The sequence below is a fragment of the Garra rufa genome, chromosome 5 (genome assembly GCF_049309525.1).
Source record: "Garra rufa chromosome 5, GarRuf1.0, whole genome shotgun sequence".
Lineage (NCBI taxonomy): Eukaryota > Metazoa > Chordata > Actinopteri > Cypriniformes > Cyprinidae > Garra > Garra rufa.
In genome coordinates this window covers 43,858,288-43,884,255 of record NC_133365.1, presented here as the reverse complement: position 1 = coordinate 43,884,255, position 25,968 = coordinate 43,858,288, and the positions used below count along the sequence as shown (strand labels likewise).

The following is a 25,968-nucleotide window of genomic DNA, read 5'->3' as shown; positions in this document are numbered from 1 at the left end:
TAAGGAATCGATGATGTCTTTCATACAGTCATGATTTCCACTTCCTGCTACAGTAAAACACCCCCATAACAGGACTGGTCCACCTCAATGTTTGACAATGGAGATGGTGTTCTTCTGCTTATAAGCTTTGCCTTTTTTGCACCAGACATACCGCTGATCCATAGGTACAAAAAGTTCTAGTTTGGTCACATCACTCCATAAAACATTCTTCCAGAACACCACAGGTCTTTCCAAATTAATTTTAGCATGTTCAAGTTGGCCTTTTTGTTCTTGGTCAAGAGTGGTATTTGGCAAGATGCCTCAACGTGAAAGCCATACATGTCATAGTGTTCTTATTTTCTGCACTGAAATGCTTTCCTCCTTTTGTCGGGTCATCTTGCAAGTCTTTGGCTGTACATTGAGGGTTTTTCCTCAGTTGTTCTAATCAAACATTTTATAATATAGTGCTTTTTCTTCACCCTCAAAGGCTTTCTGGTACAACACATTTTTAGCTAAGGAATAAGGCTGACAGCTGTGTTTCTAGGAACTTTTGATGTCTTGAAAATCTTCATATAGTGTCTAAAGCTTTAACTGTGTTTTAAGACAATTTTGTTCCCCACCATACAAATATGTGACTAAAAATGTTGAATCGGGGTTGAATAATTATGACATAGCTGTGTTATTAAAAAATCTTGATATTGACATTATCACTTATATGCCAGTGATATGTTATAGATGCAAAAGCTTGCATTTGTAACGTACTGCAGTCGCTAGGGGGGTTGAATAATTCTGATTGCAACTGTAGCTTATAGTGTATTACTATATAAACCTTACATTATATTTTACCAATTAAATCAAACAAAAAAAAAAAAGCAGAATGTGTCTATTAGCAACAGTATTTGCTATAATAATATGAAGAACATTAAATAGGAACAAAAGACAACATGTGAGCATTTTACAGAATTATTTATATTTTACACTCAATATGGTACATCCCATAAAAATGCTGAGCAAGCAAAGATTTAAAAGTCAAACTTTTTTCCTTGTTTATAAACACTGAACAGAAACTCGTGCTTTTAGTCAGTACAGTGATGAACACAGTATATTTTCAGTTAATTAAAAACAGTTCCCTCCCTTTCACAGAATATGTATTAATCCTTTGAAGACAAATGTACATGTTAGTGTGTAAAGCTTCATTTCCCATTATGTCTTAATGATTTAAAGCAGTCTAAAGGTTATTACCGTACACTGAGATCAAAAACAGTTCAAGCCAATTACATGGTTAAGTCCAGCTCCACAGACACAACCGACAAATGGAGTTCGCGAAATAAAGACATCAGGGGAAAGACAGAAATATTACACCCAATTAAAATACATCATTCAAAATATATCTGCACACATTTTTAGAATTAAGGCTTAATGACAAAGCATCCATGAGAGTTTCAGGAAGTGAAATCGTTTTTAAATAAGTGAATATAGTAACGGGCAAAAAATGGCAAGATGTTTCCATCAAAAAAAGTCATATTTTACATCTGTCCATACCTGAAAGTCAGTAAGCTTGCTTTCTTTTATCAATTGTGCAATATACGTCAACACCTTTCATATATATTATAAATATATATATACGTTCAACACACTCAACAGCGCTTTCAACAGCACATTCAGCCTATTTTACATTATTTCCCAAAATCTCTCAACAGAAAAATTCATTCAAGCTATACATTTTTAGTAGTATTTAAAGGTTTCATTATTGGATTCATTTTAAGGCGCAGCCCTAAAGAGAACTAGTCTAATTCTGTCAGCCATTATCAAGACCTTTTGTATGAGATCTCACATTTGCAAACCGTAGACACTAGCTGATATTGGATGATCTGATCTGTAATACATTACCCTGTACAAAAGGGCCACTATTTTCTCCCAGTCTCACACTTACATTCCTAGGTCCTGAGTTTCAATCAGAAAGAGGCCGTAGTGCGAAGTATAACATTGTAAGCGCATCCTCAAGGCTGCTTTATGTGTTACAGAACAGTGGATCTAAACTCTGAGACTTATGGGTAAAGCGGTACACAGTGTGTATGTAGACAAAGTTGTCAGCATCGCTTTAGACTTGATTTGAGGCCTGGGAAAACTAAGAATGCTGTTTTTGGGGAAAACCTGTGCTCTAAAACGTTTGATTGATATGGGGCCTCGTATTTAGCTGATAATATTTGCATTATATTGCAGGGAACAGCTCTAGATCAGGCATCTGTCCAGTGATGGAATGAGAGGTCAGCTCATTCACAGGCACAGAGGAATGGAAGAACAGTTCAGCTGCTGAATTCTCCATGCAGGACGTGAGAACTACCATCAGACGGATATGTAGAATATACATCTGACCATTTAGGTCAATAGGTCACTAGTAACTATAACACTGGAGTCTGGTGCCCTGGATGGTTGTTGTAGATCACATTTGTTTTTTCACTCCTGCAGGACTAAGCAGCCTAGCAGTAGCCCTCACAAACCTCTTTCTGCACCTCTTATGAGATGAGAAAGAAAACAAAATCAAAGCTGAATGTCAGGTGGGCGACTGTGAAACTGCGAGCGAGATAAGCAAATCAGATAGACAGAGAGAGCAGCTCTATTCGTTAAACTGAAAATAAATAGTGATAACACAAACAAACAAACACCAAAATGACCCCCACCGAAATAAAGCTGTGGTCTAAAGAAACACTTTGTTTCACCCGAACAATCTTGGTTAGGAAGGGATAAAGCCAAATATTGGCAGTTGATAAGAAACGACGAAAACGTAAAAGTGCCCATAAAGATAAAACAGAACAATCTCCCCAGATAATGTCTTTTAAAGGATTCTTTGTGCATTACGAGGGCTGCATCTCTCCCTTTATCTTATCGTTCTCTTCTTTATTAGGTAAATCGTTGCTACTGTTGTCATTAAGCCCCAGTTTTTGGAGCTCCTCCTCTGCGCTGGCCAACGACGTCACTGTGACCGTGTGTTCCTCCATCTGCTTCTGAAGGCTGTCCATCTCCTGCCTACAAGAAATGACCATCAGATGAGTGAGAAAGGAGACGCCCACAAGGCGAATGCCATCTGTTGTGTGGTTGTGGTATTTATGTGAAAGATGTGGAAGAGAGCAGGTTTGTGTATTTGAACTTTTTTAGAAATACAATTCTGTTCACATGATGCTTTAGAAATCATTCTAATATGCTGATTTGGTGCGGAGGGAAAAAATCCTGTTGCAATCATATAATCATGTTATAATACAGTTGAGGTCAAAAGTTTACATACACCTTGTGGAATCTGTAAAATGGTAATTATTTTACCAAAATAAGACAGATCATACAAAATGCATGTTTTTTTTTAGTACTGACCTGAATTTTTCACATATTTTTTTTTCAGGTCCCAAGAAAAAATAATAGTTGAATTTATAAAAATGTCCCCATTCAAAAGTTTACATATGCTTGATTCTTAACACTATGTTGTTACCTGAATGATCCACAGCTTTTTTTTTTTTTTTTTTAGTTCATGAGTCCCTTGTTTGTCCTGAACAGTTAAACTGCCCGCTGCTCTTCAGAAAAAATCCTTTAAGTCCCACAAATGTTTTTTTTTCGGCATTTTTGTGTATTTGAACTCTTTCCAACAATGACTGTATGATTTTGAGATCCATCTTTTTACACTGAGGACAACTGAGGGATTCATATGCAACCATTACAGAAGGTTCAAACGCTCACTGATGCTTCAGAAGAAAACACAATGTGCTAAAAGCCCGGTGAACACTTTGTGAATTTGAAGATCAGGGTAAATTTTACTTGTTTTGTCTTCCGGGAAACATGCAAGTATCTTCTGTAGCTTCTGAAAGGCAGTACTAAATGAAAAAAATATGATATTTAGGCAAAATAAGAAAAATGTACACATCTTTATTCTGTTCAAAAGTTTTCACCCCTGGCTCTTAATGCATTGTGTCTCCTTCTGAAGCATCAGTGAGCATTTGCACCTTCTGTAATAGTTGCATATGAGCTCTTCAGTTGTCCTCAGTGTGAAAAGATGGATCTCAAAATCATACAGCCATTGTTGGAAAGCGTTTAAATAGTTTTCTGAAGAACAGTGGACAGTTTAACTGTTTAGGACAAACATGAACATGAACAACTATCACTAAAAAACTAAAAAACAAAAACACAACAGGACAGTATTATGAATTAAGTGTATGTAAACTTTTGAATGGGTTCATTTTTATAAATTCAACTATTAATTTCTCTTGTGGACTATATGTAAACATCTTTTATGTTAAATATCCTATTCAGGTCAGTACTAAATAATAATAACATGCATTTTGTATGATCCCTCTTATTTTGGTAAAATAATTAACATTTTGCAGGACTTTTGACCTCAACTGTATGTTGAAAATAGTTGTGTTGCTTAGTAATTTTTATTAAAACTAACATTTGTTTCAAGATTTCTTGATGAATAAAAAGATTTTAAAAAACAGCATTTCTTTGAAACAGATTTTTAAAAAATATTGTTTTCACTTTTTATCAATTTCATCTGTTCTTGCTTGAATAACAGCATTAATCACTGTAAAAACATACACATTACAGCATTTTTTTAATAGTACCATATTTTAATAAATGAAAGGGATAGTTTACCCAAAAATGAAAATTCTGTCATTAATTACACACCCTCATGCGGTTCCAAACCTGTAAGTCCATCGTATATCTTCAGAACACAAATTAAGATAGTTTTGATGAAACCCAAAAGCTTTTTGACCCTGCATAGACATCAACACAACTGACATGTCCAAGGCCCAGTAAGGTAATAAGGACATCTATGAAATAGTCCATGTGACTAATGTTATGAAGCTACAAGAATACTTTGTGTGCAAAGAAAAAAAAAAAAAAAAAATGACTTTATTCAACAATTTCCTCTCTTTCGTGTCTTCTGACGTAGAACCCGGGTGCACTGTGCCTTGTTTACAAGCAGAAGACGATGCACACTGTACATAAACATGTCTTAAGATTTCGACAGAGAGGAATGCTTGCAGTTTTTAATTATCTGAACCAGAAAATACAGACGATGAATTAAAGAGATGAACGCCGGCTCCTGCATCAGCAGCATCATGTATGTGTCACAGTTCTCTCATGAACACGCATCAAAGACGAAAGAGAAGAAACTGTTAAATTAAAGTCATTATTTTTGCTTTCTTTGCACACAAAAAGTATTCTCGTAGCTTCATAACATTACATTTACACCACTGATGTCACATGGACTATTTTATCAATTTCTTTACTACCTTTCTGGGGCTTGAATGTGGTAGTTACTTTACTGTCTGTGCAGGGTCAGAAAGCTCTCAGAATTCATCAAAAATATCTTCGTGTTCCAAAGATGAACAAAGGATTTGAAACGACATGAGGGTGAGTAATTAATGACAGAATTTTCATTTTTGGGTGAACTATACCTTTAACTAACTTTGTCACTTGAAAATGAAAACAACAGACAAGTAGAAGATGAAGTTCACATTAGAGAAATAAGTCAAATAGATAGGTATGGCAAGATGCATGCAAGTCTTACTTCAGCTGTTTCAGACAGTTGTGGAGGTTATTGAGAGGTTCTTTATTGACAGATGTTGAGGGCTTCAACAGTTCGTCCAAAAGTGAAGCAGGAACAGGGCAGTCTGGGATTTTTACTGGCGTCACTGGGGTCGAATCCCCCTTTAGATCCATCCGCTGGTGTGGGGGAGAGAAATATGGATAAAAAAAAAATTTAATTACACACTTACAAACGTACATGTCTATATTTAAAATAAAAATGAGCATTAGTCGTACCTTTCTGATCCTGCTGTTTTTGAGGTCCTGTTTGAGTTGGTTGTTCTGCTGAAGAACAGTCTTCATGCTGTTCCTCAGCTCTCCTACTTTAGCTTGCAGCATGAATTTATCCTTCCGTGTGCCATTGAGCTCTTCCTGCACCATCTCCAGCTCCACCTTTATCCTCTACACATCATATCAAACAAATAAAAGCCAGAATTCAGGAAAAAAATCTATAATACATGTTCTGACAACAGAAACTGACTGAAGTAGTGTGTCTGACCTGTAGAGTGTCCTGCAGGGTGTCCATCTCTCTCTGGTGACACTGTTCCACCATCTCCAGCTGCTGTTTCTGCGTCTCAATCTCCCGCTGCCTTTGCTCCACCTCCCACTTCAGATCCTCCACCTACAGGAAGACAGGAACACAGCATATATGATATACAGTGATTCTGAATGGGATTGAGGGGATATACAGTGGTGGCCAAAATTATTAGAACACCAGTATTTTCACCAGCTAAAAGATGGTTTTAATTCAGGTATTTCTATCTTTTGCTGTAGTGTGTCAGTAGGACATATCAATTTACATTTTCAAACATTTTTAAATTGTAACAAATGAACATTTGGTGTGACCATCCTTTGCGTTTAATGCAGCTTTTGCCCTAGGTGCATTTGCACATAGTTTTACAGTACCGAGCGATACTGTACCTCTTGGTTGGTGAGGGGCTTTTTGCTGAGCTCATCATCAAGTTGTTTTTGAAGGACCTGGAGTTGATCGTGAGCATCAGCTAATTCCTCCTGGAAACGAGAAACCTCTTCAGAGTGCTTCTCATCTTGAGCCCTGACAAAGAGGAAAAATAAATAAATCTCACAATTTGAGGAGTCACAAACCTCTGCTCATTATGAGAGAAGTTAATTAAGAAGCTTAAGCATTGAACAAGGTTGCATTTATGGCTCCCCTCTTTCTCCATGTTAGCTCACAACCATCAGTTCATCACTCTAGAATAGCTGGACCTCGTAAAGATCTTTTAAAGTGTGATGGTACTATTGTATTATGAGTTTTAGAGGCAGCTGTGATCCTACAACTCAGAGCGACAAGAAAACAAAGACTTACGCAAGTGTTTTAGCCTCTTTCTGCAGGGTTTTGATCAGCTCCTCTTTGGCCTGCAGATCTTTCTTGATCTCGCTGAGTTCCAGCATGGCTGCTCTGTAATGCCTGCGGTTATGGGCCGCCTCCAGCTTGGCCTCCGCCACCTGAACAAAGCGTGCAGACACACAGGTCACACACATGCACGTAACAAAACAAACCAAAGCCTTCGGGAGTTCCAAAGGGGAATTGGAAATCATGCAGCTGTTAAACCACAAACTAACCTGCTCAGTCAGATCCTTGACTTTTATTTTCTCTTTCTCCAGAGCAGACTGCAGCGTCTGCACCAACTGTCTCATCTGTTGGTCCTCTTCTTCTTTACGCTTTAACACTGCCTGAACCTGAAGTGGAAGATTACTGAGATGTTAAAACAAAGCAAAAAATGAAAAAACAAATCAAAAAGGTAATTATGATATGTAGTATCACACCTGTAAGTTGAGCTGGACAAGATCTGCTTCTCTCTTTGCCAATGCAGCCTCTAAAATATTGGCATGTTCCCGCAATGCACTGTGGGATTTCCCAAGCCCAGAGAGCTTCCCTTTCTCATGCTCTAGCTCAAGCGCAAGCTTCTTATTAGCATCCTCCAGTCGACGAATTCTCTTTTTAAAGTTTCTTGACTCTTGAAGCTGTGTGCAAAACAACATTTTTGATTTAAATGCTTGAAACCACTCATTCCACAAATTAAACTCATAAATGCACATGAGAACATTTAAACATAAATGGTCAGTGTATCAGTGAAACAAAAATTAAATTAAATAAATTGAACAAATCAGTAATCTGAGTTAATTAAATGCAAGGAATAATGGGGAAAACGTACATGTACACAATCTTTCAAAAGTCTTTCAAAAGTTGTAATACTTTTATTCTGCTAGAATGCATTAAATTGATCAAAAGTGACAGTAAAGACTTTTAAATTGGTGCAAAAGAGGAAAATACAAATGTTTTTTATCATTGATAATAATAATAATTCTTTATGAACAATAAAAAATTGCATATTTTAATAATTAATGAAGGATTGATTACTTGACACAGAAGACTAGAGTAATGGGTGCCGAAAATTCGGCTTTGCCAGTAAAAGAAAAAATTTCAAAACATTAAAAGAGAAAACAGTTGTTTTAACTTTTAATAATAGTTCACAATATTAGTTTTTACTGTTTTTGATCAAATAAAGTTAAGACTTGGTGAGCATTAAAAGAGACTTCTTTCAAAAATCTCACAGACTCCAAACTGATTTTCTAAGCTCAGAAAATGATGTGCATGTAAATGTGTTAATTATTAAAGGAGAAGTTGACTTCCAGAACACACATTTACAGATAATTTACACACCCCCTTGTCATCCAAGATGTTCATGTCTTTGTTTCTTCAGTTTTAAAGAAATTATGTTTTTTGAGGAAAACATTTCAGGATTTCTCTCCATATAGTGGACGTCTATGGTGCCCCCGAGTTTGAACTTCCAAAATAGTAGTTTAAATACAGCTTGAAAGGGCTCTAAATGATCCCAGCCGAGGAAGAAGGGTCTTATCTAGCGTACATGCGGTAATTTTCAAAACAAAAATAAAAATTTAAATGCTTTTTAACTTTAAATGCTCGTCTTGTCTTGCTCTGCATGTACTCTGTGTATTCCGGTTCAATACAGTTAGGGTATGTCGAAAAACTCCCATCTCATTTTCTCCTCCAACTTCAAAATTGTCCTACATCGCCATTTTACCTTTTTTGTAAAGGTGTTTGATCTTCTTTGCCTGTTCACTTTGTAAACACTGGGTCGGTACTTCTGCAACGATGTAGGATGATTTTGAAGTTGGAGGAGAAAATGAGATAGGAGTTTTTCGACATACCCTAACTTTGTTGAACCGGAATACACAGTTGACGCAGAGCTAGACAATAATCGATCGTTTCAGCAGATGAGTGCCTTCTTCCTCGGTTGGGATCATTTAGAGACCTTTGAAGGTGCATTTAAACTGCAGTTCAAACCCGCGGACACCACAGAAGCCCACTATATGGAGAGAAATTCTGAAATGTTTTCCTCACAAAGCACAATTTCCTTACAACTGAAGAAAGAAAGACATGAACATCTTAAATGACTAGGAGGTAAGTAAACTATCTGTAAATGTTTGTTCTGTAAATGAACTTCTGCTTTAAAAGAACCATTCAAGTTGCTGTTTTGATAAAATTGTATCTTATTTGCCATTAAGAACAAGTTTTCTCTTACCTCATCTTCCAGTTCCATCACTTTCTCCTGATATTCCTCCAGCTCCGTGCTAGTAAGGTTGATAACCTCCTGTAGCTCTTTCTCCAGCATGGCTTTACTCTGGCTCACTGCCTTCAGCTCTCCCTGCAGGGACTCCACCTTGGCCTGAAGCAATAACAACAAAAACACATCAATTCATTATTGGAAAACAAGATAAACTGTAGTTTTACACTGCACCACTGGGGTCTGTGTAAGCCGTATAAGAATTCTAATCATTGTTTCTCAAATATTTTTAGGGTTTATGCATCTCTGTAGACCATCATTACAGTTTACCTGAAGTTCTTGGCTATTTCCACCCTCTGAAACCTGAGCTCTGAGTTTGACAAGTTCGGCCTCAGCTGTCTCTTTGGCGGTGAGGGTTTCCTGTAGCCTGCGGCTCAAAATGCCTACTGCATTCTCATAGGCCTTATGCTTGGCCTTCATCTCTTTCTGTGCACTGGTCAAATCTGTGCCAATACGCTTCATCCTCACCTTCTGCTCTGAGATAGCCCTGGAAGAGGAAAGATGAGTACACAACAGCAAGTTAGACAGGATTGTTTTTAGAATATACCATTAGACATTCCACTAAAGCCTTTTTTAATTTGGTTGATAAACAGTTGATACAGGAAAAAATGCATCAAGACTGCTCATAATTTAATTTTGAGATGCAAGATCTCAAGCAAACATGCACTATTGTCTATATGTCACATCGCATATTCATGATGTCAAAGACTGAGCAGCGATCACTATGGAAACCCTTATGGCAGGAGAGGCGGTGTGATTGTGACTCACTTTCTGGCTTCATCTTGCATTTGTTCTATCCTCTTTCTCAAATTTTCATTTTCTTCGGTCACTGACGCCAACTGGTTCTGGTCAAACTGAAGGGACTGAAGCAACAACATCAAAATATGCTATACACTATTGTTTAAACTTTTATTTTTAGTATCTTATGCTCATCAAGGCTGCATTTATTTGTTCAAAAACAACATATTGTGAAATATTATTAGAATTTTAAATAATTGTTTTCCATTGTAATATATTTTAAAAAGCTGAATTTTCAGCATCACTGCTCCAGTCTTCAGTGTCACATGATCCATCAGAAATCATTCTAATATGCTGATTTGGTGCTCAAGAAACTTTCTAGTTCAGTTTTGTAACATTACAAATATCTTTAGTGTCATTTTTGATCAATTTAATGCATCCTTGCTGAATAAAAGTATTAATTTGTTTTAAAAAAAAAGGCAACAGAGATGATCTTAGTAATGTAGTCGCTGTGTACCTGCAGTTGAGAGTCTAGTTGGTCTCTCTCTGTCTGTACGGATTGTAAATGGGCTTCCAGACCATTCATTTGCTGCTGGACTCTCTCTACTTCCTTCTGCAGGCGAGCCTGATTCTGTTCTGCGCTTTTCTTTTCTCCCTCCATTTTCAACAGCTCCTGCTTCAGGTCCTTCACCTCCGCCACCAGACGCTTTTTAGAAGCCTTCAACTCAGAGATCAACTGGTCTTTGGAGCTGGCATCTCTTCTGTAAGCTTCAACCATTACCTGCAAAAAAAAGAGTAGAGCAGATCTAGGATCTGGTCTACCAATTCCCATTTGGCAATTTTGTTGATTCCATAACATTAGTAGGGCCCTGTGAAATCAGTTTTATTTTTTTTCCCCTAAATTCTTTTTTAATTTTTTCCAAATTAATTTTTCTTGATTCAGTTTTTTCCCCATTTAAGTTTTAATGGATACATTTTAAAAATATATGAATGAAAAAGCATGTCTAATAAAATTTTTTTACACAATTCAGTGTTTTTAATTAATTTTCTGCATTCCATTTTAATAGTACTATTACATTTTATTAATCAAAAACATCTCTAATTCATTGATTTTATTAGTTTTCCAGAAATACTGTTATATTACTGTATTTCATACAAGCTTTTGTCCAACATCCATTTTTTAATTGATTTTATTACTTATTATTTTTAATTTATTACCATATTTTTTCCCAGAAATACTGTTGTATTACCGTATTCAATACAACTGTTTTTGTTCAAATTCCGTTTTTTTTTGTTTAAATTTTTCTTTTTTTAAAATACAATTTAACAGCAATTTATTTAAAGTTTAACAAAAATTACATTTTGAAGGCCTTATGAAATGCGTTTTTTTTTCTTAAATTCAGTTTTATTTTTTGTCCAATTGTGTTTCGATTTTAATAGTTTTATTAAATAGTAATAATCAAAAGCATCTTGAATTCTTTTTTAAATAAATAATAAAAAAAAAAATTTTTTTTTATTATTTTAAATGTTGTATTATTATTATTTTATTATTATAATTATTTCAGAAATACCATTGTATATTTAAAATTTTCTCGTTAATAATTTCTGGTAAACATTCCTTGGAAAAAAAAATTATTAGTAGTAGCAGTACTATCATTACATTAGGTACTGTTTTTCTGTCAGTTTCTTCAAGTTAAGCCAGAATTTTATTTCGAAGGGTTGCTGTGAAGACCCGTAAGTTTCTGTTTGTATATGATATGACAATAGTTTTTTTTCTCAAAAGAAATGATAAAATGCTCATGAAGTGACTCTCAGAGCAGCTCTAGATATTATGTTTATGGGTTCATGTACTCATATATTGAAGCGGCAGAGGCTGAACACTACGAGCATCACATGTGCTTTTAGATTTGTTTAGTAAACGAAACCGCGTGTCTGCACCATTCATTTTCAGAGACACACAGCATGTGCAGGATTCATATTTAAATAGTAGTTTAGCAGCTCAATATTCACAGACACTAGTCCATATTGTGTTTTAATTTAAGTGTACTGACCTACTTTTGATTTATTCATCCAAATTCGGAGACATTTCGCGTTATATAGTAAATTACATTTTTATGGATTATGGACTGGATTCTGCAATTAGTCTTCAGTTAACCAGTGAATTATGCCTTACTGAAACTGAAATGTTTTACAAACTGATAATAGTGATGTTTAGGAGCAACTGGAATGTCCTATGTTAAGTTAAGCTATATATGGAAGAGATATACTATATCACTTGATAATGACAAAACAGTAAAGCCGTAAATCCAATGGACTCCACTCTATACCCTTTTAAGCAACTGAGATCTTTGGGCCACGCACCTTTTGCTGCATGAACTGCTCTTTCAGTTTCTGTGCATGTTTTTTAAGGGTGCCATTCTCTTGCTGGAGAGCTTCAATCTTGTGGAGGGAAAAAAGAAAGGAAAAATGTACAAATTTGAACTCATTTTAAAATTCTTGATACAAAAAAAAAAAAAGAGCAAACCTCTCACCTGGGTTGCTTTAACCTGCACTTCCTGCCTAAGCTGGTCAAGAGTGTCTGACGCCACTAGCACTTCCTCTCCAAGCTTTTCGGCTCCTTCATCCAGTTCACTCTTATCAGCCCGTGCCGCCTGCAGAGCGACTTCCAGGACTATTTTTTCATTTTGGAGATACTGCAGGGTTTCCTCTTTAGTTGTGGCATCAGTTTGTAGTTCCTCCAGCTGGGCCTGGAGCTCCTGGTAACGTAGCTCCAGCTGATTAAGGGCCTGTTCTTTGGTTTGGAGGGTCTCCTGAGTAATGGTGAGCTGCTTCATCAGCTCTAAGTGCTCACGCTGAAGCGATTCCAGCTGGGCGTCTTTTTGGGAGAGAATGAGCTTGACCTGAATGGAGAAGAATCAATCATGTGTCATTATTAAGGATGCTTATATTCAAATGTGACCCTAGACCACAAAAGTAGTCTTAAGTAGCATGGGTATATTTGTAGCAATAGCCAAAAATACATTGTATGGGTCAAAATGCCAAAAATCATTAGAATATTAGGGAAAAGATCAGTTCCATGCAGACATTGTGTAAATTTCCTATCGTAAATATATCAAAACTTATTTTTTGATTAGTATTATGCATTGCTAAGAACAACTTTAAAGACGATTTTCTCAATATTTAGATTTTTTTTGCACCCTCAGATTTTCAAATAGTTGTATTGTCACCAAATATTGTCCTTACCTAACAAACCATTCATCAATGGAAAGCTTCAGATGATGTATAAATCTCAATTTCCAAAAAATTGACCCTTATGACTGCTTTCGTGGTCCAGGGTCACAAACGGGGTAGTGTGTGCACGCATGTTAGTTAGCTTTTAGTTACCTGCTCTAGCTCTCTCTCCAATGTTGTGGCTGTGTTGGCAAGTTTAATAAGATGCTCTCTCTCCTCTTCAAACTCATCTAGTTTGCGCTGAAGATCATCTTCCACCATTGACTTTGCCTCCTGGATTTGATGTATGGCTGCTTCTTGAGTCAACATGTCGGCCTGGATAACAATCAGTCTGTTATTATTATGTATGCTTTTTAGATTTAATCTTCATTAAACTTATTGCTTATTTACTGAAGTAAAAATGAACAAATAAAATACATTTCATTGATTTTTAGCCAGTTTAATGTAATAACATATCAAATTAAATTAAAAAATATATATAATTTCTTAAAGCACACTAAAGTGAAGTAGAATTAGTGCAGTATAATGACAGAATGAAAGGTCTGATTTCAGAGAATATATGTTATTAAATATGCCAACAACAACAAAAAAAAGAATATCAGATTGACAGATATACGGACAGATAAAAAGAGACGTCAGTGTGTCAAACCTCTATGCTCTGTAGCTGCACAGCAATCCGTTCCTTCTCTTTTATAGACTGATGTTTCGTCTCTGTGAGTTTGTGAGACAGAGTAACGTTCTCCATCTTTAGATTTTCCAGCACTCCGATCTGAGTCATCTGACCCGCCTGAATGTAAATATACAACAAATACATATTACAGATGGCCATTCTGCATTTAAATCGAAACACATGGGTCAATAAAAGCCTCCTGTAGCAAACTGATGTGTTTTTGTAAGAAAAATATCCATATTTCAAACATAAGAACCACTTTAATCTAGCTTGCGCAGTTGTACACGGAACTTGCTGCTTGGGGAAGGGGCGTGGCAGGACTGAAATGCCGTCTAAGCTGTTCGCCAATCGCAATGCAGTAGGACTGCTAACCAATCACAACACATTTGGTTTTTCGGAAGGCGGGTCTTCATCAAACCCGGAACTACTTGAGCCATATGTGCCAGGCTGGGGAGAAAGCTATTCATGTAAATTATGTGAAAAACTATGCGTTTTCTGAACCACCAAGCATGAGAGCATGTTCTAGTGCACCCCCAAAACAAAATAAAAACTTTGTAAAAGAGCATAATTGGACCCCTTTAAAATCTTACCGATCACAAACTGTGAATGGTAGTGTACATAACTATGGCCAACAAATTTACATTCAATTGCCATTTTCCTACAAAATATTTTCAAGATTTAAAACATCTTTAACCTTCTGTAAACATTATTACCTACTTGAGCTCAAAACATGACAATAGCGGACCATTATACCTGCATGTTTGCCATCTCTCCTTGCAGTCGCACACGTGCCTCCTGTGCCAGAGTCAGTTGCTGCTGGTACCACAAGCGGAGCTGCTGCAGGGAGTCCACTTCTGCCTGTGAAGTCTTCAGTCTGCTCTGCAGAGCGTTCCTCTCGCTCTGGACCCGCTGAAGCTGCGTCTGCAGGCCTCCCATCTGCTGCCGCAACTCAGAGACTAAGTGGAGAAATGATAAAAGGAGAAAGCTATGTAAACACTTTAATAATATTATATAATTACATACATTTACTTAATAATTCACTTAATTTTGTGAGGACTTCTGTTAATCAGTCAATTGGGCATAGTTATTTTTAAACTAGAAAAATGGACAAATAATGGCCACTCAATCATACATATTTTGATGTTTCAAACAGTAATTAAAATCATTTCCAATGCATTAGATTTACTAAAATATGGAACTATCCTGAGTAGCTATACACTAAGACTAGAGTATTCCAACTAATCAGGCTCAACCCTGATATTATCTTCCACTTTGTCCTCACCTGTGTTGTCCTTGGTATTCAGGCTCCGCTGCATCTCTTCCACTTTGACCATCAGCCTCTGGTACTGCTCTTCAGACAGCTGCAGGTCATTGCCCAGTGAGGCCAGGCTGGCGTTTTTCCCTTCCAGGTTGGTTTGGAGCTCCACCATTGCCTTCTCCAGAGCAGAGCAGTTGGAACGTAATGTGGTGACCTCAGAGGTGAGGGTGCTCTGCCTTTGCTGGGTGGCCTGGGTCTGCTCCACCTGGGCCTGCAGCTGAGCAGTTACTGTAGCCAACTGGGCCTGGAGCTCTGTTTTTTCTTTCAATGCCTGGAAATGGAGAAAAGTTTTATGATGATTAGCGTGGTTGCAGCCACATTTTAGAGATGTATATTCTTTAGAAGTATATGAAAAATAAATAAATAAATAAATGTTTGAAAGGTTGGAATTAATTTTTTTTTTCAGTAAATATTAATTAAATAAAAATTAAATTAAAGTGACCGTAATAAGTATATATATGGTACACATGTAATTTTTAAAATAGAATTTTAAAATTTGATTTTAAGTGAGAGTAATATTATATAAGCATATATATGGTAAATATGTAAAACTTTATAAAAATTAAAAATTTGAAATAAAATAACACTTTACAATAAAATATTAAAATGTAATACATTTTAAAAAGAAATACATTTTTAAAATACAATTTTAAGTGACAGTAATATTATATTACATTTTTAAATCAAATAAACAATAATACAAATTGTAAAACACATTATATTGAATAAAAAACATTTTTAAAATAAAAATGTCAAATGTTTTAAAATAAAAATTTAAAATACAATTAAATATTTTAAAACGAAATCAATTTAAAAAATAAATAAAAATTAATAGAATTTTAAAATAGATGTTTAAATAAAATAAACAAATTGTAAAAGAAAAATTAAATAAAAAATAAAATATTTTAAATAATTTATTTAAATAAAACAAAATGTTAATTTAAATAAATAATCAAATAATAAAATGATTTTTAAAGTAACTTAAGTAATTTTTTAAAATAAAATACTAAATAAAATAAAAATGTAAAATATAAAATTAAATAAAAAATAAATAAGCAAACAAACAAACAAATAAATAATGTTTGAAAGGTTGAGATTAGCATTTTTTTAAAGAAATTAAATTGTATTCAGCAAGTATGAATTAAATTAATCAAAAGTGACAATAATAATACAAAGCATTTATATGGTATATATGTAAGACATTTGTATCTTTATAAAAAAATTCTATTTTAAATATATTCTGTTCTATTAAACCTTTATTCAACAAAGAGTTCTGAAAAAAAGCCAAAAAGTCAGATCTGCCATCACAGAAATACATTTTATTTGAAAATATGTAATGCATTAACATAGGGGGGAAAAAAATCACTATTTCCTTTTTTTTTTTCAAATTTAATTTTCTAATTAATCATGCAAATATTAAACATTAATTATACTGCAGCAATACTGTGCATGATTTACAGGGGTTGGACAATAAAACTGAAACACCTGGTTTTAGACCACAGTTAGTATGGTGTTGGGCCTCCTTTTATGGCCAATAGAGCATTTCGTCTTTGGAATGACAAATACAAGTCCTGCACAGTAGCCAAAGGCATTTTGAGCCATTCTCCTCTTGCAGATCAGGGGTCAGGTCACTACATGATACTGGTGTAGGAAAATGTTATCTGACTCGCTCCTCCAAAACACCCCAAAGTGGCACAATAATATTCAGATCTGGTGACTATGCAGGCCATGGGAGATGTCCAACTTCACTTTCATGTTCATCAAACCACTCTGTCACCTGTCTTGCTGTGTGTACTGGTGCATTATCATCCTGATACATGGCACCACCTTCAGAGTACAATATCTGAACCATTGGGTGCACATAGTCAACCTTCACACCTGTTCTTACTGGTGGAATGTGCAATCAGTGAAGATTAGCCACCAGGCTGCAAAAATATAGCCATGAAACCTCCAACATTATATTGGCCAGTGTTTCAGTTTCATTGTCCAACCCCTGTATTTGCTATGTATAAATACATTTTGTAAAAATATAAAATAAATAACTATAACTATTTAAATCACTCTGCTCTCTAAACTATGAGCATCAGCCATTAAAACAAATCCATATCAGCTGACCACTAATAGATGTACATATTCTGTTGGCAGCAGCAGGTAGCATCTCTACTATATTAACTCACCTGACTGGCCTCGGAGGAAATAGACTCCAGTTGTCCTTCTAACCTCATTTTCTCTTTCAGCACTTGCAGCATTTCATCATGAGTCCCCATCACAGAACTCCCATATGACACACTGCAAACGCATAATTCAACAGTCATCATGGGGGTTTAATGGGCTCAGTTTATGACAGATAATGTATTTAGATTATGTATTCATACCTGCTGGAGAAGCTGTCTCTACGACTGCGAGGCTCCACACTGCCCTCTCTTTCCTGCTCCAGCTCTTCCATGTGCCTCTCTTCAGTAGCTGCCTGCAAGACTTCCTGCAGTGATGGAAAGTGGCCCATGGCTTCTGGAGCAATCTCTCTCCCTTCGACAGTATATGGAGCCTTTGGCCTATTCACTATTGAAGCTAACATATTATATGTCCCTGCAGCAGACACACTACTATAGGACGAGCTATCACTATCATTACCATCCACCTCAGAGATGTTGTCTCTGATTATATGAGATGATTCTAAATGGGTGTTGGTCTCGGAACTGATGCTGATTTCCGAAACTGTGGAGACTGAGCTGATGGTGGAATGCAGAGAGCTAAATGAAGAGTCGGCAGATGCAGAAACCACCCCACCAGACACATCTGTGCTTTTAGCGTCAGATTCGGGAGTTTTATAGTCAGCGAGGGAGTGGATCTTGCTGGAGCGAGATGATTTGGATTTCTTCTCCTTGCTGGAGGGGATTCCCAGGCTGCCTAGTTTGGGACCACGAGGAACGCTGGTGCGCAGGAAAGAGTATTCCTTAGTCATGGCAACAGTACTGGCCCGTGGGAGACCCTCGGGATGGAGCATGAGCTCTGGATCCAAAGTGCTAAATGGGCGGCTCTTAGGAGTGGAACGACGGGTCTGAATGGGACAAAGAAATGAAGATTAAATGCCATAAGACATGTAAAACAGGACAACAGTGGTAAACACTGGACAAACACACAACTGTACATCTATGTCTAACTTTAAGTCCAATACAAGTCTACCAATGCCAACATTCCAATCCAGTTTGACTTTTTTAAAAATAAAATAAAATATTAAAATAAAAAATGTAAATAAAATTTAAATTTAAAATGAAATAAAATGAAATTCATTTCAATTAAAAAATTTTTAAATAAATAAATTAAAATTAAATAAAAAATAAAATACAAATTAGAAATAACAAAAAAATGTAAAAATGAAATAAAACATTTAAATAAAATGTTAAAGTAAAATTACAAAAAATGTAAAAACAAATTTTAAAAATAAAATAATGAATTAAACTTAAAATAAAAAAATGAAATGAAATAAAATTAAAAGAAAAATTGAAAATTAAAATAAATTAAAATACAACTTAGAAATAAAAAAATAAATAAAATGAAAATGTACAATAAAAATTAAAATAAAATATATACTTTATGACATTAAAAATGTTAAAATAGTAAAAATGAAGTAACATTTTAAAATAAAATGTTAAAATGAAATAATTTAAATAAAATAACATTTTAAAATAAAATAAAAAAATATAAAAAATAAACATTAAATTAAATAAAAATGTAAATAAAATATAATTGTAAAATAAAAATTAATAATTTGACAATTTTTAACTTATTTAAATGTATTTTAATAAAATGTTAAAATTAATTTAAACAAAATATTAAATTAAAAATTTAAATTAAATTAAAGAAGAAATAAAATAAATAACAAAACTAAAAAAAGTAATTATTTAAAATAAAATATTAAAATAAAAATACTAAAATAAGACAATATAAAAAAAAAAAAAAAAAAATTAAATTAAATGGTGAATAACAAAGCAAAAACACAACAATAATAAACTAATGGTTTGCCATTCTTGAAGTCAAATTTAGTGTGATGTTTCTTCATGTACCACATTAAGTTAACTCAAGTTAAGCATTCAAGTTATGACAACTTTATTGTGCTTTATCGCCATTTTTGGAGATTGACAATGTCCATTCAATTTTACTGCAAGGAAAAAATTCCTTTTGGAAGTTGAATGAGGGTGAGTAAATAATGTCAATTTTCTGCTTTTGACCAACTATTCATTAAACTCAATATTAGTCATATTACAGAAACTGACAGTTCTCATTAGCTGACTCACTCTCTCTGTGTGCCTCTGTACTCTATATTGTTTGAGCTGTTCCTCCAGACGCCGACGAGCTTCCTGACGGATTTTTTCTTCATTTTCCATCTCCACAGAAGGCTCTTTCGATGCTACAAGACAGACACGGCCAATAAAAACACAAAAACTAATGCTATATAAAGTAGCCAGGTGAAAAATTGAGATATTGTCAACCAAGCTGTATTGGATTGAATGCAACAAGCTATTGATTATACAAGAAAACAATCCAGAAACAACTTGTTTGACAATGTCTTTTCTAGGGATAGGAATTGACAACTGGTTCCAAAATGCATCTTTTGGTGGTTTAGATTTTTGGGGAGAATAGACTGATAAAAGTAATTTTAAAGTAATTTAGTAGTATTTATTAGAAATCTGATGTTAGTACTGCTCTGAAAAATCTGAAAAGAATAATCCAGCTGCTAAGGGTCTTCCAGAGCAAAATTACTAGAAGAATCATTAACTGTAAAAGTGGAAATGGAACCAGAATTGTTCAAATGATTCTTATCCCTAGTTTTTAAAGAGTGAAGATTCATGCTAAACCTGGTACAGCAAACACCATGTGAGCTCTGCAACCAATAATGAGCCATTCCAGCTGCCTCAGTCAGAAAAAGTGAAAAGCGCACTTGAGTTTCTGCATCAGTTAGTTCTTATTAGTTCAGCCATATTTCACATCCAAGCCAAATTGACTTAACAAGATGCACGTTGTCTTGCCAGTATTCATTCCCAGAAATTCCCAAATCACCAACCAGCACCACAACCCCAGGATTGCTATTACAGAATTGTCACAAACGTCAGAAATCAAAGCACTCACGATCACAGGAGAGACTAAATAGCCGATTATTAATTAATTAGGGGACTTAATGCGATGAAGAGATTCCCACTAAAATCTCTCAGCAAGCCAAAACGGAGGAGCAGGCAAAAACAGGGTACACCAAATGGGGAGGGTTAGCCTAAATCAGCCTCGAAAGCCAAACCGGGGGAATTACAACACAACAGAAAGGGAAAGGGGGTGATTTGGGTGGGGTTATCCAGTATCGTATGCTTACACAATTCAGTCTCCTGCATAGGAATACTTAGTCTGAGCGATTGCAATGCGTCACCCGTGTGAACAGAACCCTCTGCAAGAGCTTCCTCAGACTTCTCTAGGCTTTCAGGGAAAGAGGCCACACCTGGATCCAGCTCTGTGCTCATAGGGGAATCGGCAAGGCGGCTACCCGGGGAAGGAGTTGCCAGAGGTGGGGTGCTGCCTCCACGAGTTTCTTGACCCTCCAACAAGGCCTCTCCGTTTGGCAACAGCTCTGCTTTGACATGACCTGAAACAAAGAGAACAGCTTCAGCAAAGAGCTTTATCCTTAAAGGGATAGTTCACCCAAAAATGAAAATTCTGTCATTAATTTTCCTCGGCTTGCAAACAAGGTGCAACACATCCATGTCCTACTTCAAATTGTTGCATAAACAATTTTTATTTTCTTTGTGCACAAAAAAATATTTTAGTAGCTTCATAAAAATTACCACTGATGTCACATGGACTATATTAACAATGTCCTTAATACCTTTCTGGGCCTTGAACATTGTAGTTGCGTTGCTGTCTATGCAAGTTTAAAATAAATGTCACAGATTTAAACAAAAATATCCTAATTTGCATTTCCCAAAGATGAACAAAGGTCGTATGGGTTTGGAACAACATAAGGGCGAATAATCAATAACAGAATTTAAATTTTTGGGTGAACTATCCCTTTAATAGTTTCTTTTTGGTAAGCATCAAGTAACAAACAATGACCAATACATTTAATACAGTATATATTAATCTTTCTTGAAATAAGTTAATAAAATTGGGCTCAAGCCCAATTCTAATGCAATTAACTTAAATTAAATATTATTGTACACATTCACAGGCATATTTGTCATCCGTAATTCACCTATTCCACAGACAGAAGCGTCCATTAATAAAATAAAGTTTTTTGCACTATTTTGTTGCATATTTGTCAAAAGCATTATTCTTTTTTATATGGGTAAAAACATTACTTTGCACACTTTTAAAGTACTAATTTAAAAAGCCTGCTGATATCAGAGTTTAAGCCCCTGGTTTCATAGACAAGGCTTAAAGGTCCACTGAAGTGCCTTGAAACACGCAGCGTTATTCTATGTGGTGACGTACATTTAACTGAAACAAAAACATATCGCCCAGCCCCGCCCACTTATTTTGAATATCTAATAGCGTTCCATTAATATCTGCTGGGCCAGAGCCGTGAGCTCGGTAAAGCCGCATTTGTAGCTTATGACAGCCACTGTCTAATAGGTAGGGGGCGGGACAATACGGACTCTAGAGAGCATTTGATTGGACAGAACGTTTGATGAGAAACTGAAGTGCACGGTGATATCATCAAAATCGTTGATTCATATTGGCGGAAGTGACGAGGCTGTAAGTTTTGAATGCTCATATCTTGTAAATGCGAATTTTGTCATTGTTTTGAAGCACACTAGCCTATAGATAATCTTAAGGATAATATATTCATACTAAAAGCCAAAAAACTTTAATTTTGATTTCAGGGGGACTTTAAGTCTAGTCCTACACTAAAATGTAAGTCTGAGGTGTTTCAGCTGAAAGGAACTTGCACTGACTGATCTTAAAATATATTAGTGCCTTTGTTTTGTCTCAAGATGCACACAAGTTTTTTTTCTAAAGGCATATTTAAAAAAAAAAATACTTAAATGTCTTAATTGAACCATGGCTTAATCCTGGTTTAGGCTAAGCCCTGTCTATGAAACTTTTTTTTATGAAAGGTTATAGCCCTTTTCACACATACAGTTGAGGTCAAAGCAGAGGTTTACATACACCTTGCAGAATCTGCAAAATGTTAATTCTTTTACCAAAATAAGAGGAATCATACAAAATGCATTATTTAGTTTGTACTATTGACCTGAATAAGATATTTCACATAAAAGACATTTAGATATAGTCCACAAGAGAAAGTAATAGTATTAAGAATCTGTAATTTTTATAAATTAAACTGAGTTGTTTCCTGAATAACCCACAGCTGTGTTTTTTGTTCATGAGTCCTTTGTTTGTCCTGAACAGTAAAAATCTTTCAGGTCCCACATATTCTTTTTTTTTTTTTTTTTATAGCTTTTTTGTGTATTTGAAGCCTTTCCAACAATGGCTGTATGATTTTGAGATTCATCTTTTCACACTGAGGACAACTGAGGGACTCATATGCAACTATTACAGGAGGTTCAAACGCTCAATGATGCTTCAGAAGAAAACACAATGCATTAAGAGCCGGGGGGTGTAAACTTTTGAACAGAATATTGACGTGTACATATCTCTTATTTTGCATAAATGTCTTTTTTTTTTCTTGTGGACTATAATGTAAACATCTTGTATGTGATATATCTTATTCAGGTCAGTACTAAATAAAAAATGCATTTTGTATAAATGTGAACGTTTGAGATAAATTACAACATGAACAAAAACACAGACCGCATATTACATGTTTACAAACACAAGACTGGTGCTTTTTGGTCACGTCTAACCTTTAAATGTGATTAGCAACCTGAAAGTTATCTTTTGTGCAAGTCTTGCAGAACAAGACAAACTGCCTAATCAAGCTACAGTGACAGTTTAGAAAACTGATACTAAAAAGCAGGTGGACCTTTGTGGTTATATCTAGAAAAAAAGAAACACTTAAAGTAACCAATGGCACTGGAAGAAGTGGGAAGAAAAACCATCTCAAAGCCAAATGACGCAGTAAACCGCAAATGTTCGCTTTGAAACCTAGCCAGGTTTTGAATAAGCACAACAAACAACTTTCAAGCACAAGCTTAACGGTGAACCCTAGTCTAAAACAGAAAGTATAAATGAACAGCCTTAAGGTTGATTACATCCACTATCTAATTGCAAAAACATTTATCAGATGTAATCTCTAAAGAACACTAACCATTAGGGATTTTCTCCATTACGAGTGATCTCTCCGGGTTCAGAGGCTCTGCAGTATTGCTGTTTGGATCTTTGCTGTGTTGTGCGTCCGGCTGCTGAGGTTTGGCCTCGATTGAAGCTGTTTCATTATTTCCATTTTCCATATCTCTTGCAATACAGATGCTGCTCTAGCATCCATGAACATGAGCTGGGTCTAACTAGTGCACTTCACCTTTACTTCATGCTCCGTAAATTTTGGTTGAGATTACAGGCTGGCCTGGATGGTGCAGACAGCTTCAGTCCTTGGTGATCCTGAGGAATGGGAACATTAGTTTAAATTATCCAAACTGTGAGAAAAATTCAAGATTGAATGTTCAGTTAAAGCAAAATCACCAACAATGATTACTTAACTAATTTATCACTTACTCACAATGCTGATACTTCTAACTCATCTAACTGCACAATAATTACAGGGACATTGTCCCTGAAGCAATGTGCGAATAAAAACTTTGATCAAGGGTGCAATGTTGACATAATTATGTCATGGTTATTGCATGTGGCATTAGCTGATTAATTCTTACTTTGTTGACAAGCTCCAATGAAACTCCCACAACCCAAACAAAGTATTTGTGACCCTGGAGCCTGGGCCACAAAAGCAGTCTCAAGTAGCATGGGTATATTTGTAGCAATAGCCAAAACTACACTGTATGGGTCAAAATGATCATTAGGATATTAAGTGAAGATCATGTTCCATGAAGATATTTTGTAAATTTCCTACCATAAATATATCAAAACTTAATTTTTGATTAGTAATATGCAATGCTAAGAACTTCATTTGGTCAACTTTAAAAAGAATTTTCTCAAGATTTTTATACTTGTGCAGATTTTCTAATATGTGACCCTGAACCACTAAACCAGTCTTAAGTCGCACGGGTATGTTTGTAGCAATAGCCAAAAATACATTGTATGGGTCAAAATGATCGATTTTTCTTTTATGCCAAAAATCATTAGCATATTAAGTAAAGATCATGTTCCATGAAGATATTTTGTAAATTTTCTACCAAAATATATATAAAAACTTGCTTTTTGATTAGTAATATGCATTGCTAAGAACTTCATTTGAACAACTCTTAAGGCGATTTTCTCAATATTTAGATTTTTTTGCACCCTCAGATTCCAGGTTTTTAAATAGTTGTATCTCAGACAAACATTGTCCTATTTTTAACAAACAATATATCAGTGGAAAGCTTATTTACTCAGCTTTAAGATGACGTAAGAATCTCAATTTCGACAAATTTACACTTACGACTGGTTTTGTGGTCCAGGGTCACATATATGCATCCCTATCCTAACAAACCATTCATCAATGGAAATCTTATTTATTCACATAAATCTCCCTTATGACTGTTTTTTTGGTCCAGGGTCACATTGATCTTTTATTAGGTTTCCAATGCACTGGTAACACTTCAAGATGTCAGCACTAATGTTTTCCGTCCTACTATTAAGTGAATTAAATAAATAAATTCGTCCTTTAGTCCCATTCATTCACTGAAGTGAATGCTTTATTTGTCCATATTTAAGTAAGTGAGAGGTGGTGATGACTCATACTGAGCTGTAAGCAAGGAAAAAACAGTTTTGTGAGAAAATGAACGAAGGAGGATATTGAACAATTCTCTATTATATAAACGTTTATCAGTATTTTGTTCTAGTACTCTGAACTAAGTCAGTTGTTGTAATAGTGTCATAATATACTAGTAACTGACAAGACATGCTAATACTTATTTTTTCTGCTTCTTTTTGGTTCTCCTTGCACAATGTAACACATAAGTGAGTTGAAGTAATAAGATTTCTGTGTCATTTAAGGCTGGATGATTAGACTGACCATCAACACGAGTCTAACTATAGTCTGGTACGATTTAAGACACTTAGCAGACATCTGGCATGCAACCGAAACTGACATGACTGTAAAATCAACCCAAATATGCTCATGTTAAAAATCACATATGGCTGTCAACAGCGTTTTCTGATGAACGTTAACTGTCACTTTCAACAGAGACAAAGTCTCTGACTGGTAATGAGCTGAAAATGAAAGCACAGTGACAAACATGTCAATCTTAATAAATAATAAACGGCACGGAAACGACAAAAAAAAAAAATCACAGGAGAAACAATGTCAACGTAAATTTATAATAAATCACTGATCTCATTAGCATCAGCCTTTAGCCACTTAGCCATATCGCACGATATCAAAAACCTTAAGCAACTGATGCGTGACAACGACTGCGCTTCTGCTAAGCAATTAACAAGTGAAATAGTGACTAATTAGCGTGGTGAATAGAAGAAATGCTAAAAAGTAATTAAGGACCAACCTCAGACGTGCTCCTGCCTATACTACGTGGCTGTTTAGGTTCCGTCCCTCAAACAGATCCTACTGGCTACGGTTTCCTCAACAATAAAGGTTCCGCATAGAGCTACTGCGTAGTAGCAAAAACATCATATATTTTGAAATTCCCCTGTGACTCTGTTTTTACAAGTATCTCATTTTACAGTAATCAGTAAATAACCGCACATATATTATATATGTGACCTTGAACCACAAAACTAGTCATAAG

The 25,968-nt window shown here is 35.3% G+C and overlaps 1 protein-coding gene across 2 annotated transcripts; it reads right to left on the bottom strand.

The window, feature by feature from the left end:
• Positions 1–926: 926 nt before the first annotated feature.
• On the bottom strand, positions 927–25,769 carry golga3 (golgin A3). Of its 2 annotated transcripts, none has more exons than XM_073840569.1 (24): positions 25,726–25,769; positions 23,379–23,668; positions 20,487–20,753; positions 19,420–19,532; positions 17,500–18,182; positions 17,302–17,413; positions 15,089–15,395; positions 14,560–14,762; positions 13,786–13,923; positions 13,290–13,451; positions 12,437–12,805; positions 12,267–12,344; positions 10,423–10,686; positions 9,936–10,030; positions 9,438–9,654; positions 9,126–9,269; positions 7,345–7,542; positions 7,141–7,257; positions 6,884–7,023; positions 6,478–6,610; positions 6,056–6,178; positions 5,794–5,958; positions 5,540–5,694; positions 927–3,006 (listed from the first exon to the last, which is right to left on the bottom strand). In XM_073840569.1, the coding sequence occupies exons 2-24, from the start codon at positions 23,518–23,520 to the stop codon at positions 2,835–2,837; spliced, it is 4,497 nt and encodes a 1,498-aa protein (XP_073696670.1). In that variant the 5' UTR covers positions 23,521–23,668; positions 25,726–25,769; the 3' UTR covers positions 927–2,834. The 2 variants fall into 2 exon arrangements, with proteins under 2 accessions (XP_073696670.1, XP_073696671.1); XM_073840570.1 differs by having other exon boundaries at positions 20,610–20,753.
• Positions 25,770–25,968: the final 199 nt, after the last annotated feature.

Excerpts from the sequence above, each read along its gene's own strand:
- golga3 (XM_073840569.1), bottom strand. The coding sequence starts at position 23,520 with ATGGAAAATGGAAATAATGAAACAGCTTCAATCGAGGCCAAACCTCAG. Across the intron at positions 9,270-9,437 it reads GAAATAGCCAAGAACTTCAG|GCCAAGGTGGAGTCCCTGCA; the intron begins GTAAACTGTAAT and ends TTATTGCTTCAG. Across the intron at positions 5,959-6,055 it reads CCCTGCAGGACACTCTACAG|AGGATAAAGGTGGAGCTGGA; the intron begins GTCAGACACACT and ends TATGATGTGTAG.